The sequence below is a fragment of the Equus quagga genome, unplaced genomic scaffold, assembly GCF_021613505.1.
Source record: "Equus quagga isolate Etosha38 unplaced genomic scaffold, UCLA_HA_Equagga_1.0 220_RagTag, whole genome shotgun sequence".
Lineage (NCBI taxonomy): Eukaryota > Metazoa > Chordata > Mammalia > Perissodactyla > Equidae > Equus > Equus quagga.
Genome location: NW_025799647.1, coordinates 950,973 through 965,155, shown reverse-complemented (window position 1 = coordinate 965,155; position 14,183 = coordinate 950,973). Strand labels below are relative to the sequence as shown.

The 14,183-nt window shown below is 52.6% G+C and overlaps 1 protein-coding gene across 3 annotated transcripts in view; it reads left to right on the top strand.

The window, feature by feature from the left end:
* LOC124233773 (polypeptide N-acetylgalactosaminyltransferase 16) overlaps positions 1-14,183 on the top strand; it is an 88,610-nt gene that overhangs the window by 65,819 nt on the left and 8,608 nt on the right. For all 3 annotated transcript variants that reach the window (XM_046650973.1, XM_046650972.1, XM_046650971.1), the window contains exons 8-13: positions 713-797; positions 1,081-1,184; positions 5,362-5,488; positions 6,808-6,900; positions 8,342-8,425; positions 13,247-13,388. In XM_046650973.1, coding sequence (XP_046506929.1) covers positions 713-797; positions 1,081-1,184; positions 5,362-5,488; positions 6,808-6,900; positions 8,342-8,425; positions 13,247-13,388 — 635 coding nt within the window. The remainder of the gene's footprint in view (positions 1-712; positions 798-1,080; positions 1,185-5,361; positions 5,489-6,807; positions 6,901-8,341; positions 8,426-13,246; positions 13,389-14,183) is intronic.

Genomic DNA, 14,183 nt, shown 5'->3' with positions numbered 1-14,183 from the left:
AAATGCAGTTACTTGCACTAGCCACATTTCAAGAGCACAGTAGCCACACGTGGCTAGCACCTACCATCTTGGACAATGCAGATACAGAGCATTTCTATCACTGCAGACAGTCCCGTTGGGACAGGCTGCTCCAGAGAATCTGTTGCTGGGAGCTGGCAGGCAGGGTGGATTTCCTATTCAGGGCTCAGACTTCCAATAAATGGACACAGCCATTAGTTAGCTCTTGGGGTTGAGTGGGATTCTGAAGGGAACCAGGCATTTCCCCTTTGGGAAATCACCTCAGGGCCTTTGCACTTGCTGTGACCCCCCACACACCCCAAATTCCTTTTTCTCAGATATCTGCATGGATCAGTCCTTCATTCAGGTCTCTACTCAAATGTCACCCCATCGGAGAGCCTTCCCTGACTACCCTTACTAGAGTAGCAAGAGCACTCTTCATTTCTTTTCTTTTCTTTAAGCACTTTTCACCCCAATGGACATATGCTCTGTTTATTGATTTATCTTTGTAGCCGCTGTCTTACCCAGTAGATTGAAACAATGAGGGCAGGGACCCACCTCTCTCTGAATGAAGGCGTGACCGCGTGACTTGCCCAGGGCCGTGTTCGAGCTGGCCTCTGACCAGGGGAGACTCTGAGGGGTGTCAGAATGAGGGGGCAGCAGTTCCCTGTGGGCTCTGCCCTGAGTCCCGTCCTCACCCTGCTCTGTCCCTTAGGATTCGACTGGAGCCTGCATTTCAAGTGGGAGCAGATCCCTCTTGAGCAGAAGATTGCCCGGACAGACCCCACCAAGCCCATAAGGTCAGGGCCGCTGTGGGCTCTGGGGAGACCCCTTCCTTCCCTGGGTCCGGGGCCTGGGAGGCTGCTGGGGGGCTGTTTCAGTCGCCAGGGCTCCTGAGGGTGCACCATCTACGTACTGACTCTGTTCTGGGCCCCAGGGCAGAGAGGACAGAGGCAGGGAGCTGGCCAGACAGCCTGCCCCAGTGACTCTGAGCAGAGGATTCTGGAAGGAGGCACTGGGGCCGTCTGGAGCCGCTCCCAGCCTTTAAGCACATGTATTGCTCTTTCTTCTCCTTGCTCCCAGGACGCCCGTCATAGCCGGAGGAATCTTCGTGATTGACAAGTCCTGGTTTAACCACTTGGGAAAGTATGATGCCCAGATGGACATCTGGGGGGGAGAGAATTTTGGTAAGTTGGGAAATAATAATAACAGCAACAACAGTAGTAATAATAATTCATAACCCTGATTGAGCCCTTTCTCTGTGTAAGGCCCTGTTCTAAGGACTTCATACATATTAACTCATTTTATCCTCACAAAGACTCGCTGAGGAAAGTACTATATATCTCTACATTTTGCTGATAAAGAAATTGAGGCACAGAGAGGTTAAGTAGTTTGTCTAGAGCCACACAGCTAGTAAACAAAGAGATTTAGGTGGCCAGGGGGAGCCTGTGGCCCCACAGCTAGACGGGTATGTGGAAGAACATAGACTGTATCATGGACCTCGGCTTAAACATGTGGCTGCTTCCCTACCAGAAAGGCTGGGGGGTTGGTGTGGGAGAGGGTCGTAGTTAAATGTAAGCCATGGGGTCAGAGGGCCTGGGGACAAATCCTGGCCCTTCCACCTACAAGCTGTTTGGCCCTGGGCAGGTAAAAGCCGCCCTAAGCCTCAGTTTCCCCAAGAGGCTGTTACGAGTACTGAGTGAGATGATGGTTAGAACGCAAGGCGCAGAGCTGGTGGCCTTTGTTGTGACTGTGAGGCCGGAGGAAGGAAAGGGAGGAGGCCAGTGGGGCCCCAGGGTCGCTGGCGCGGTTCAGGCCAGATAAAGGCCGGATACAGATGAAGCACCCAACATGGGTAATTTAAGGAGGTTTGTTTTAACACGGTGTGGCCTCTAACAAGGGGGCCTATTCACATGGTGCGGGCAGGACATCAGGAGCCACAAGGGATGGTTTAGTCCTGGGCTGGTGACTGCTGGGAGGCGCACCCACTGGTAGGGAGCGTCCCCAGACAGGAGCTGTGGTCTTGGGGCACCTGCAGCCAGCCCTCAGCACCCAGGTGGAGGGTGTTAAACACCCACCCTCACTCTCCCACTCTATCTCCTGCTGCTGCCTGTGCTGCCGGACCTGTCAGCCCGCAGGAAGGGAGTGGGAGGCCCAGCCATGCAGGCAGCCTCGCGGACAAGGAGCAGGACGGGCAGGGTGGGGAAGGGCAGCGAGCAGCTGGGGGGTCTCTAGGAGCGCCGGCAGCTGCTCTGAGGCCTGTTCCTGCCCTTTGCGGTGGGCCCAGTCCTTTGCAGAGCCCCTTCCCACTGTTTCTTTTTTCATCCTGACCAGGTTCCCCGTGAACTAAATAGGGCCGGTGGTATCTCACCCATTTGACGGGTAGGGAAACTGAGGTGGACGCTGCCTTCCAGATTTCGGCAGGAGACTCCATGCTGACGGGAGTGTGTGGTGCCTTTCCCAGAGCCACTGACGTATTGTGAGGGGCGACCAGTCAGCTTCTGTGGGTCCGAGGTGTGAGGAGCTGGGCTTTCTCTCCCCATCAGGACACAGATGAGCTGTGGGGCTTAAAATAGGCCTGATTCCAACTCAAAGCCAACCGGTGTGGAACAGGCATGAGATTTCCTCCCCTTTGTAACTCACTCTTGGAAACCGGTTCCAGCAGGCATTCGGAGGAGTGAATTCTGGGAACAGAGCGGGGGGAGGGTGGGGGGGTGGCGGGGAGTGCTCCCTCCATTCCGACCTTCTTTCAGGCGTTCTGGGCCTACGGGACCTCCTGTGTGCTTGCTCTTGGCCTGAAGGGGGCTTGGGCAAAGCCGGTTTCCTGTAGACTCCGGACTGGGAAACCCACGGTCTCTCCTGCATCCAGAGGCGTTTCTTTTTTCTTTTGTTTTAGGCTGGGGACTGACAGAGAAACAAGTGAATGATCAAATAGCTAACTTCAAACTTTGCCTGAGGCAAGGGCCCAGGGGTTGGGCAACTTGAAAGGCAAACTGGAGAGAGGTTCTGGGGAGGGTTTTGTTTCTTGGAAGAAATTCAAAGAAATTTCTAGGCTAGCCACGGTGCTCACGTTCAGCTTTGAGCCCGGAGACTCCTGCGGCTGGTGGATGTGGGCCTTCCATTTCATCCCTTTGTTGAAGGAAGAGAGATGCCCATGCTGAACTCTTGCCTGTGTCCCCGCCAGAGAACCACACTCGGGAGCCCAGAGCCCACCTTGAGTGGGGTTGCAAACGTGAAAGCCTTGGGATTCATGTTAGGCAGTCAGATGCTGTCACTCCTCTGCTCAAGACCCCACAGGGGCTCTCAGTCACTCAGCAAAACCCAAAGTCCTTCCACCACCTGCCCTTCCCCCCCCGAGCACATGCCACCAGCTCTGCCCTCGGCTCCGGCCTCCCTCCGCCTCCCTCACTCTGCCTCCTTGCTGCACCTTGACCTTGTCGGCCTCACTCCTATTTCTAGTCTTTCCCCCTGCTGATCCCTCTGCCGGAACGCTCCTCCTCAACAGCCACATGACTTGCTTCCTCGCCTCCCTCAGGTCTTAGCTCAAATGTCCCTTTTGAGTGAGGACTTCCCTAATCAGCCTAATTAAAATTCTACCCTCCCCAACTCCCCTTGCCCTCATCACTCAGTTCCCTGCTTCCTTTCTCTCCACTGCACTTACTGCCATCTGATAGACGACATATTCCACTCATTTTCTTGTCCACTTGTATTTTGTTTATTTTACTGAGTTTCTGTCTCCTCCCTCTAGAGTGGAAGGGGTTCTAGGACAGTGTGTGACACATAACAAATAGGTGCTCAATAAAAATTTGCTGAATGAACTAAAGAAAACAGTGCGGCTTGCTGGACATGGCGTGACCTTTACGTTGCAGTTCTGCAGCTGAGGGTTTGGGTGGCCTTGGGGAGGTTAGTTAACGTCTTTGAGCTTCACAGTCCTTACTACAGACGTCGGGGTAACGATCCCAACTTCATGTGGTCGCCGTGAGGATTAGGCATCAGCTGCAAAGGGCATGGCCCATAGCAAGTGCTCAGTAAGTGGATGATGGTTCCTGCTACTGTTATTGCCGTTGGTGATAATAGCGGCAATGATTAATAATAGCATGACAGTTTGGGCGGAGTGGGATGAAGAGACTTACTAGCATGACAAAGTTAGTCGGGCAGAAATGGAACCAGAATGCAGACCTTCTGGCCAAGCTGCAGAGCTCTGACCCGGAGAAGGGGCCAAGGCCTGGCCATTTGCAGGCAGACCTGGGGAAGCCAGGAACAGAGCCACGCTGGGTGTGGGTCCAGATGCCCAATGTCCAGTCCTGGCCCCAGCCCACATCTGGAAGTCACCTGGTGCACACAGCCTGGCCAGAAGGTGGGCATGAGTCCTGCTGCCTCCACTCCCTGCTTTGCTAGTCCCTGGGAGGGCCCCGAGCAGCTGTGCCCCCAGGCCTGGCCAGGGACCACGAGTGTCCTTATGGCCAGCTGGGGAGTGGGAAGAAGGACCGAGGCAGAACTCATGAGAAAACGGTCTTTTGTTTTTTGATTGAAAACAAAAAGAACAAGGGTTATGGATTTTCTGGCGCTGGAAGGAGATGTTTTAATATCACATGGTGTCCAACTGTAGGGTTAATTTGGGAGAAAGTAGGAAACCAGAAGAGGTTGAGGGTCAGCCAGCTGCAGGTGGGTCCTTGCCAGAAGTGATGATGGTGAGTGGAGACCAGAGTGGGCGACCTGCGAGGGCCCCCCGGAAGCAGAACGGCCACTTCTTGCATCTCGCAACACTACTAGGGACCACGGTCACTTGCAAATGCTCATTCAGCATCACCACCGCCATCCGAAGGAAGCATGTCTCAGGAAGGCCAGTGGTAGCCTGTAAATGGAGACTACCTGGGCCAAAAGGGGGGTCTGGGACCAGCTAGAAAGATGCCAGCTAGAGCGGCCTGTGGCTTGGTGGGTGGGTGGTTTTCCAGCCTCTCGGATGCCTGGAGCTGACTGACGAGCAGATGTTTCTTCCTGAGCTTATGTCTGGTTAGGGCTTTCTGGACAGAGGCTGGAAGTGCTGCCGCCATTTGATTCAGTTTTCCTTCTTGTGATCTTGGGGTTCCTTCAAAACTTTCCTCACTGCTCTCCCAGGGCTCAGATGTGAGGAGTGTGTGTGTGGTGTGTGTGGAGGGTGTGTGTGCGCACATGCATGGAGTGAGCAGTTAGGAACATGGGCAAGGAGCGGGTGCACCCTGTGTGAACAGGCCCAGGATCTCCAGCCCCAGCATGCGCCTCCAAGGAGACACCAAAGGCAGGGGAAGCCAGCTCCTCCCCAGCTTCGCTCAGTGGGCACTTGCCTAGGGGCTCGTCCCCTCCTGACGCTGCCATCTCCTGCAGAGCTCTCCTTCAGGGTGTGGATGTGCGGTGGGAGCTTGGAGATCGTGCCCTGCAGCCGGGTGGGCCACGTCTTCAGGAAGCGGCACCCCTACAACTTCCCTGAGGGCAATGCTCTCACCTACATCAGGTAGGTCACAGTGCAGAGAGCACCGGGCTAGGAGCTAGGACACCCCGGTTCCAGACCCAGGCCCATCAGCTCATATGACCTCTCTGGGCCTGTTCTCCATTTCCCCCCACCCCATTCTGGGATTCCAGGTACTGTCAGGGATGGAAGGATGAAGTTGGGAGTGTTGCCACCAGGCCTCTCTTGTCTTGACTCTCTTTGTCCATGAGGGTCTTGGAAAACTGGCCAAATGACCCGCTAGGGGCTGTCCTTCCCTCACGGCCCCAAGGACTGGTCCTGGATGCCAGGTCCCAACCCTGACTTGGTCTGTGTCTGCATATCCATGTCCCAAGCCACTGGGCGGGCATGCTTGGTCTCGAGGGGCCGTGGGCCAGGTCCTAGAAGACCCCACCAACCCTGTGACCCGTTCTCCTGACAGAGGCATCAGGGGGTGGGGGACGGAGGAGTGTCGTGAGCGCCCCCAACAAGGACGATCTTCTCACCAGGCCCTTGCTCCCTTGTGCAGCAGCACCCCCAGTCTAGCTCCCTGAACGGCCTGTCGTTTTGTTTTGCTTCCCCCACCCCATTTTTATTGTCTTTATAATTATAAAAATAATACATGTTCACTGTAAAACTTCAAGCTGTATCAATATATATAATATATACATATCTGTACGTATATTATATTTTTTACTCTTTATATCATATATAGAGAAAAAAGTGAAAGTCCCTTTTACCCAGTCTTACTCCTATCCCACTTGTTTCTCGAAAAGTAACTACTGTTAATAGATTTCTGATCCCTCATGTCAGGCCTTTTAATTCATTTTCTTGTATACAGTTTATGTACAAAGACATACACACACCATGTGTTTGAGTTTGTGATTTTATATAAATGGGGTCATGCTGCGTGATTTTCTGCCACTCAACACCAAATTATAGACATCCTTCCATGTCAGTAACCATGGTGTTCTTTTTCAAGGCTGCCTAGTACTCCCTTGTGTGGAAGGAGTTCATTATTCTCCTCTTGATGGGCATTTAGGTCATCGCCAATGTTTTATTAAATAAATATTCTTGTACACGTCCTTTTTGCCCACATGCTGGTATTTTGGTAAAATAGATTCCTTGAAGTAGAGTGTCAGAGAGTATACATACCTACAGAGTTGATGGATATTGACAGATTGCCCTCCAAAAAGACTGTCCTTGTTTATCCCACCCCAATCAGTATTGCTTTGCATACACTCCCGGGATTCTCATCGCCCTGTACTGCCCAGAGCTGGTCTGACCCTGGTCCTAACTCTGTCACCACCCTGGTGACCTTATTTTGCTCCGTCCTCTCCTTTCAGGAATACCAAGCGCACTGCAGAGGTGTGGATGGATGAATACAAGCAATATTACTACGAGGCCCGGCCCTCGGCCATCGGGAAGGCCTTCGGCAGGTGGGCCCCACCATCAGCCCTGGTTCCTCCCTCCCCCGTGTTAGCACAACCTTAGCAAACATCATCTTGATGTGTGCGCCAGGGAAGCGCTCCCAGTCTCCTTAGTAACTGCGCCTCCTGCCACCCCCGGCTCTTCCAGCCTGCCTGGTGGGGTGTGCAATGCGGAGACAAGACCCTGGGCCTTGAAGGATGTGCAGCCTCATGGGGAGAAATAGCCGAGGGGGTGCACTTATGAAAAAGGGTCCACAAGCTGCCTGCAGGAAAAGGGACATCTGTGGGAGTGCTGAGCGCGGGCTGTCTGCAGGAAACACTTGGGGCTTTGTGTGCCCCATGCTGATCAACATCTGACTGTGCTCTGTTAGCCTGTTTTCCCCTCCTGGGCTGGTCTGACTGCAGTCTAGGTAAGCATTTTCAAAATGCAGATTGGTTGTGAAATCAATTTAGTGTGTCGTGACCAGCATTTTACAAAAATGCTGGAGAGAACTAGAACACTCGAGATTAGTACAGAACAGAATAGAAAACAATAGTTGATTGCAATTAAGGATAAGTACTGTTTTGTGAAACTCTCATTTCGGTCATATGTGTACGTGTGTGTAGCTATGTATACACGCGGGTGTCCTTGATCACAATGTAAGACGTATTTATTTCTTAGGGTTGTGGTCAGAAAAGTTTGAAAACATTGTTAGTGATCATCAGTGAATCCTTCTCTATTTACTTATATCTATCCTTTCAAAAAAAAAGTATGTCACTATTTCTTTTAGTGGGGAACTCACATTTCCTGAGGGAGTACTTTCTGCTAGGCACTTACGCCCCTTAATTCATTTCATTCTCACAAAAACCTCCTCAGGTAGGTGGTCATGTCCCTAGTTTACTGGAGAAGAAACGGAGGCCCATGCAGGCGGTGAAGGTCATCTGTCAGTGGTCCTTCGGGTCAGTGCAGCTGAGGAAGGTGGGGAGATCTGACTGGGGTGGCCAGCAGATGCATCAGATGGTTCTTCTTTGCCAGAATTCCTGAAAGCTGTACTTTTCTTGTTAAACCCTTCCTGCTAAACTGGACGGCAGGGAAGGAAAACTTCTAGTTCACGAAGGCTCTGCTCTCCAGGAAAATAGGAACCAGTTCGTGCTATACTAACCGAGGTCTCAGGGAGGGAGGAGCCAGAGGAAAGTGTGGCCCCCTGTGGGCTGGGGGGACCTGACAGGTGAGCAGGAATTTGAGGAGAGAATGAGGAGGAGACCCGGCCTGGAGACCCGGGCTGAACTTGCAGGTCAGAGAATGACTTAAGACAGGGGGGCCAAGGCAAGGGGCAGGTTTGGGTGGCTCCTGGTCCTGGCCCGCCAGGGATAGGCAGAAAGAGGGGCTGGCCTCCTGGAGCCCTGGGAGGGGCCTCTGCTCTCCTCCCTGGGGCTTCCTCCGACACCTGAGCCTTGCCTCCCCCTTCAGTGTAGCCACGCGGATCGAGCAGAGGAAGAAGATGAACTGCAAGTCCTTTCGCTGGTACCTGGATAACGTCTACCCAGAGCTCACGTGAGTGCCGCCCTCACCTGTGTGCTGGCCAGTGGGGGCCGGCAACCTGGGGGAGCCCCGCCCTGAGACCTCCCCAGCCCAGCCAGTCTGGCTCTATCTAGCTGTCAGTGTGGATCTCCATGTGAAGGCTCTGGGGGAACCGAGAGGACATTACCAGGAGTTAATAGTGAGGTGTGGGAGGAACCAAATTTTTAACAAACTGGGTCTTCGAGCTAGAAATGGGCGTTGCTCCCTTAGAGAAACGACACTGCCTTATGTGGCAGAGGCCACAGAAATAGTCATCCCCTTTGACTCTGCTCTCTCCCCTCTGGAGTTTGTCCCAAGGAAAAGAAAGCAACCAAAGCAGAAAACTGTTGACAAGTGGATGTTCACCGTAGGCTTCTCTCTGCTGTGAAAAATCGAGAAACGACTAACAGCAGGGACTGGTGCCGAGAATCACGATACATCGATCTGAGCAAATGTTATGCGTCCAATAATATAATCATAAGGCTGTGAAAAAACGTGGAGAGATGCTGGCTCTGGCAAATGAGGACACACCTGCCCTTGGTGTATGTACTAGAGAGGCAGTGACATGTGAGTGTATCGCGCTCCGGGCCTGGAGTCACAGCCACAACGGCTGGCATGGGGCACAGAGGATTCTTACTTCAAAATCCTTCCCAGAGTCTTGGCTACATCCACAGCTTGTTTCCTCACCTCCTTCAGGTCTGGCTCGTGTCCCCTTCTGGGGCATTTGCAGACACCCCATTCCACGTCCCTCTGTGGCCTCCTCATCATCTAGCATATTTGTGGCCAGTTAATTTTGTTGTAGTCTCCCCGCCGGGACAGTAGCTCTGCGAGGGGAGAGGCGTGTGTCTGGTTGGTCGCTGCTGCACCTCTAGCCCCTAGAAGGCGCCTGTCCCAAACGGGTGCTCTGGGCGTGTTTTTGACTGAGTGAACTGCACAGTCAACAAGCCTCGGGAGTAATGTGTAAATTGGCACCCTCCCTTCTCTAGCTGTCCCCCCGGTGAACAGGTGACCCACTGCTGCCAGCTTTCTCCCAAGGATGCCCCCATGGCTTCCAGAACACGGCGCCCCTCAGAGCCTTCATGTCCTCGAAGGAGGCAAATCTTGGTCCTCTGAGGGCAGATTTGATTTTTGGAAAACAGCCAAAGTTAGGTTGTAGCCAAGAAGTTAGATGATTAACCCAGAGAGCACAATCCTGGGTCCCAAATGCCGTGTGACAAGGCTGACATAAGTGACAAGAATAAACTGACTCTGGGAGCAATTTTCAAGGAATTCCTAAACAGTTTGAGCAACGGCATCATCCTTGAAGAAAGGTGGCCGTCTGGATAACCAGCTCCCCAGACAAGAGCCATGAAGAGAAGAGCGTTAGTGTATAAAAGTGTGATAAATGGACAGTTTCCTCAAGTGGCCACTTTGAAGGGGACAGTTTCATCCAGACGTGACAGTTCTGGGGAAAGCAGTCATTTCTTTACACTCTGTCAGAGTTCATACAACATTCTGATGGAGCCAGGGACTCTAGGCCTCGGGCGGGAGCTGGGAAGCCGTGGGAGGTGCTGGGGAGGACGGGGAAGGTGGCTTCCTCTCCCCTCCTCAGTCCCCACGCACAGTGTCCCATGTCACCCCCCGAGGACAAGAGGAAGGAGTGTTTGATAACTGTCAGAAACCCGGATCGACCACAAGACAGGAGACTAGATGAAACCAGCTATGCTGAATGAGGAGCATAAGTCATCGTCTGCATCTTCCGTGGAAGTTAGAAAGAAGGCCTTTTAAGATAGAAACTGCATGCCCCCTGCCTATCCAGATTACTCATCCCCAGGGCACCCGTCCATGTTCCGCCTCAGTCCTCAGGGTGAAGGGCCAGGGGTGGATAGGTTGTTGGTTAGAAAGGAGATCTATAGCCCAAATGATACCAACTTTCCTCGAGACAGGGGGTCCTAATAGCTGGCCCACACTTGCAGATGGTCAATGGAGAGACTGAGGAGGCCGAGGGGAGAGGCCTTTGCTTTCCTAAGCCTGTCTGCAATCCTGCCACAGCTCTGCCCCTTATCCAGGTCAGGGTTCTGCAGCTGGCCTCATAAATAAATAAAAGCTAATTTATTGCTTTTATTATGATGGTCAGGAACAGTTGTGGAGGCTTGCATTGCACAAGCCCACCACATTTGCAAGGTGCTAGTCACATAGTAGATATTACACATTTATTACAACCATTCCTGGCAGATGGCAGTAAAAGTAGTCCTCTAACAAAACCAGTATATGATGACAATTTTCTAACAGATGGAAGTAAATTATCTTGAGGAAGAAGTACCTATTGCTATTTCTATGAAGGTATCTAAAGGGCGAGTGGTGGCCCAGCTTGGAGGAGATCCGCAGAGAAAGACGCAGATGCAGACTTAAGAGAGCTGAGGACAAGCAGGACAGCTTAGCCCGGCTCTGCGGGGAGCTGAGAAAGGCTGGCGATGACGGCCATCCCAGCCGCTCCAGGGCTGCTGCCACACACCCCTCAGGAACTGCATCTGGTCTTGGGATTGCTGCCCGAGCCCAGGGCTTCGCCCCTAGGCATCATGGGCCGGCCTTCAGTGCCAACGGCCATTGCCACACGTGGACAGTGCCCAGCTCACCTCTGAAAGCTGGTCACCTTGCACATCTCCCTGAGCAACAGCGGGTAGGAAGAGAATAGAAGGGTCTGGAACAACCCTTGGACTGCACTCCCCAGAGCACAGCTCTCAGCAGGCCCCTGGGTGGAGCAGAGCGGGTGGAGCTGTTGCCTCCCGACACCCTTGCACCCAGCTGGAATTGCAAACTCAGATCCGACAGGGCTCAGACAGGTGATGTAAACAAGCCAAGGTGGGGGGGTGAGCAAATATAGGGAGTGGAGGGGACTGTGGCAAACTGGGACGCAAAGCCCCATCCGGGGGCAGCTGCTGCTCACGACAGTGTATCAGTGCCGTGCTGGCAGGCAAGCTCAGTGTGACCTGATCTTCCTATTTTTTCAAGAGAAGCTGGATTCAGATTTTTCTGTGTAAACTTGAAATTTCTAAATACTGCCGACTGATTAAAAGCACCAACAACCACACGGGGCAGGTCAGACATAACATGCAGGGGCCAGACTCAGCGCGGGGGCCGACAGTCTGCGACCTCTGCTCTGGAACCACATGACCTCTCAAGGGGGCTCTGGGGGGCTGCTCTGCTGCCAGGCGGTGGGGGAGAAAGCGAAGGCGTGTCCCCGAGGCTCTGTGGGAGTGGCCGGTCCTAGGGTCCTGGGGGATTCCAACCAGCCTCGAGGAAGGAAGACCTGGTTTGGTCAAGATCCTGCAGGATGTCCCATCAAGGAACGCCAGGACTGCCCTGCTGCCCCCAGCCCTGCCAAGTTCTCTTCCCGACACAGGTAACAGGAGGCAGGTCAGATTCGGCAAGTGGTCAGACTCTAAGCCCTCAGGGTTCCCCATCACCCTCTGTGGGTCCACAATCCCAGACTGTGTACAACCTTCTAAGCCCAGGGATACAAGCCTGCGGCAGCTGGTTGTTACCCACAGGGTAAGACCATGTGTCTTATGTCATTGTGTGTGTGTGTTTAAGCATATTTTCCTGTACATATAAAGTGTCTTAATAATATGGTATTTTGAAACACGCCTATTTTACTTAAGCATGTTGTGAACAGTTTCCCAAATTACCAGATATTCTTTCACAGAGTTGTTTTTAAAGGCTAAAGGGTTTTCCATGCTACAGATGAGTCAGAATTTACTTAGCCCATCCCCTGTTGTTGGATATCTAGAAATTTCCAATGATTTCAGTATAATCAACCACTCTGAGTTGAATAGTTGTTTGTTTTAGTGAGGAAGATTGGCCCCAGGCTAACATCTGTTGCCAATCTTCCCCTTTTTGCTTGAGGAAGATGGTCTCCGAGCTAACATCTGTGCCAATCTTCCTGTTTGATGTGGGACGCTGCCACAGTGTGGCCTGACGAGTGGTGCTAGGTCTGCACCTGGGATCTGAACCTACGAACCCCAGGCCACCAAAGCAGAACACGTGAACTTAACCACTACGTCACCAGGCCAGACCCTGAGATGAATAACTTGTAAACTAAATCTCTGCACACACCTATAATTATTGAGTTCCCAGAAGTGGGATGGTTAGGTCAAAGGCATGCACATTTTTAAGGCCTTTGATACATAATACCACGTGGCCCTCAGGAGATCTGGGCCAATTCATGCTCTCACAGGCACGGTTTGAGAAGACCCAATCCCCCAGCTATTGCCAAGACTATTGATAATAAAAACAATAATAATATATGCACACACACAAATATGTATTATTTTATACATGAATAAACATATATAAACACACATATATATATACATATATGGTAAACACTGGTAACTCTCTCCTAGGTGTTTCTTTAATCATTAGTGAGATTGAACACATTTTCATATTTGTGTATTTTAAATTTGCCTCTTTAAAGCAACCCCTTCCTGTCACTTTGAGATTGCTTACTGAACCCACCTTTAGGCCCCCGCCCCTTCCCAGGCTTTCCTCTCCCTGGACTGGGGAGCCCCAGGTTTCTGGCCCGAGCTTTCTCCCCACAGGGTCCCCAGGGCAGTCCATGGGCTCCCGGAGCTGCTCAGCACCCAGTGGGGCGAGGCCCAGTCTTCCCAGAGCAATGCTGCCCCCTCACCGTCCCCTGCCTACCTCCCCCTGCTGGCTGGGCCTGCCCCCCAGGGCCCCTCCCACAGAGACTGGCACCCTGGAAGCTGACTGGGCGCTGCCCTCTGGGTGAGCCCAGGGGCCGAGGCCCCATGTGACAGCTGCCTTTTCTCTCAGTGTGCCAGTGAAGGAAGTGCTTCCCGGCATCATCAAGCAGGGCGTGAACTGCTTAGAGTCCCAGGGCCAGGACACGGCTGGTAACTTCCTGCTTGGAATGGGGATCTGCAGAGGGTCTGTCAAGAACCCCCCAGCGCCCCAGGTAAGCTGCTTAGGACCTCCAAGTCAGGACCGGGAGTGGGGCGAGGGGCTTCCCTCTGCTCATCCTCATCCTCTCTCTGTCTACATCCTCCACAAACACCCTTTCCCAGGGACCCTGCAAGCTTTCCTCTCTCACTCTGTTCCTTGGGTCTGCTCCTGCCACGTTCCCATCCCCTTTCCAGCCTGTCACACAGTTGCCCCCTGAGTACAGCCGCTTTCTCCTTGCAGAAGGAGAAATGCTGCCCAAACAGCACCCAGTTCTCTCCTGGGACACAGCTGTGGGAAGCTCGTGTGATGCGCAGCAGGGCCTCCAGGACTCCTGTCTCTACACATGTGTGCAACATACGAGTGTCGATGCAGCCATGTCAAAACTAGAGCAGGTCACGGAGACCCCGGCATGGCCCAGCGCCCTGGCCGCCCTGGGCCCCTGTCCTGTCTTTCTCCTCTCCCCCAGTGTCCCTTGGTACATCCTTGATTGCCCTCTGGCCAGCTCCAGCTAAGCTCCCTCATCCTAATATTTTATTATGAAAATTTTCAAAAATATAGAAAAGTTGAAAGAATTGTGCAGTGAATACTCATACACCCACCACTATTATTTGTAGGAAATTCTACCAAAATACACAGTATATTTGCTTTATCACCTGTGTTCCCATATACCCATCCATTGCTGTGTTGTTGTTTTTTTTTGAGGAAGATTAGCCCTGAGCTCACATCTGCTGCCAATCCTCCTCTTTTTGCTGAGGAAGACTGGTCCTGAGCTAACATCTGTGCCCATCTTCCTCTACTTTTTTATACG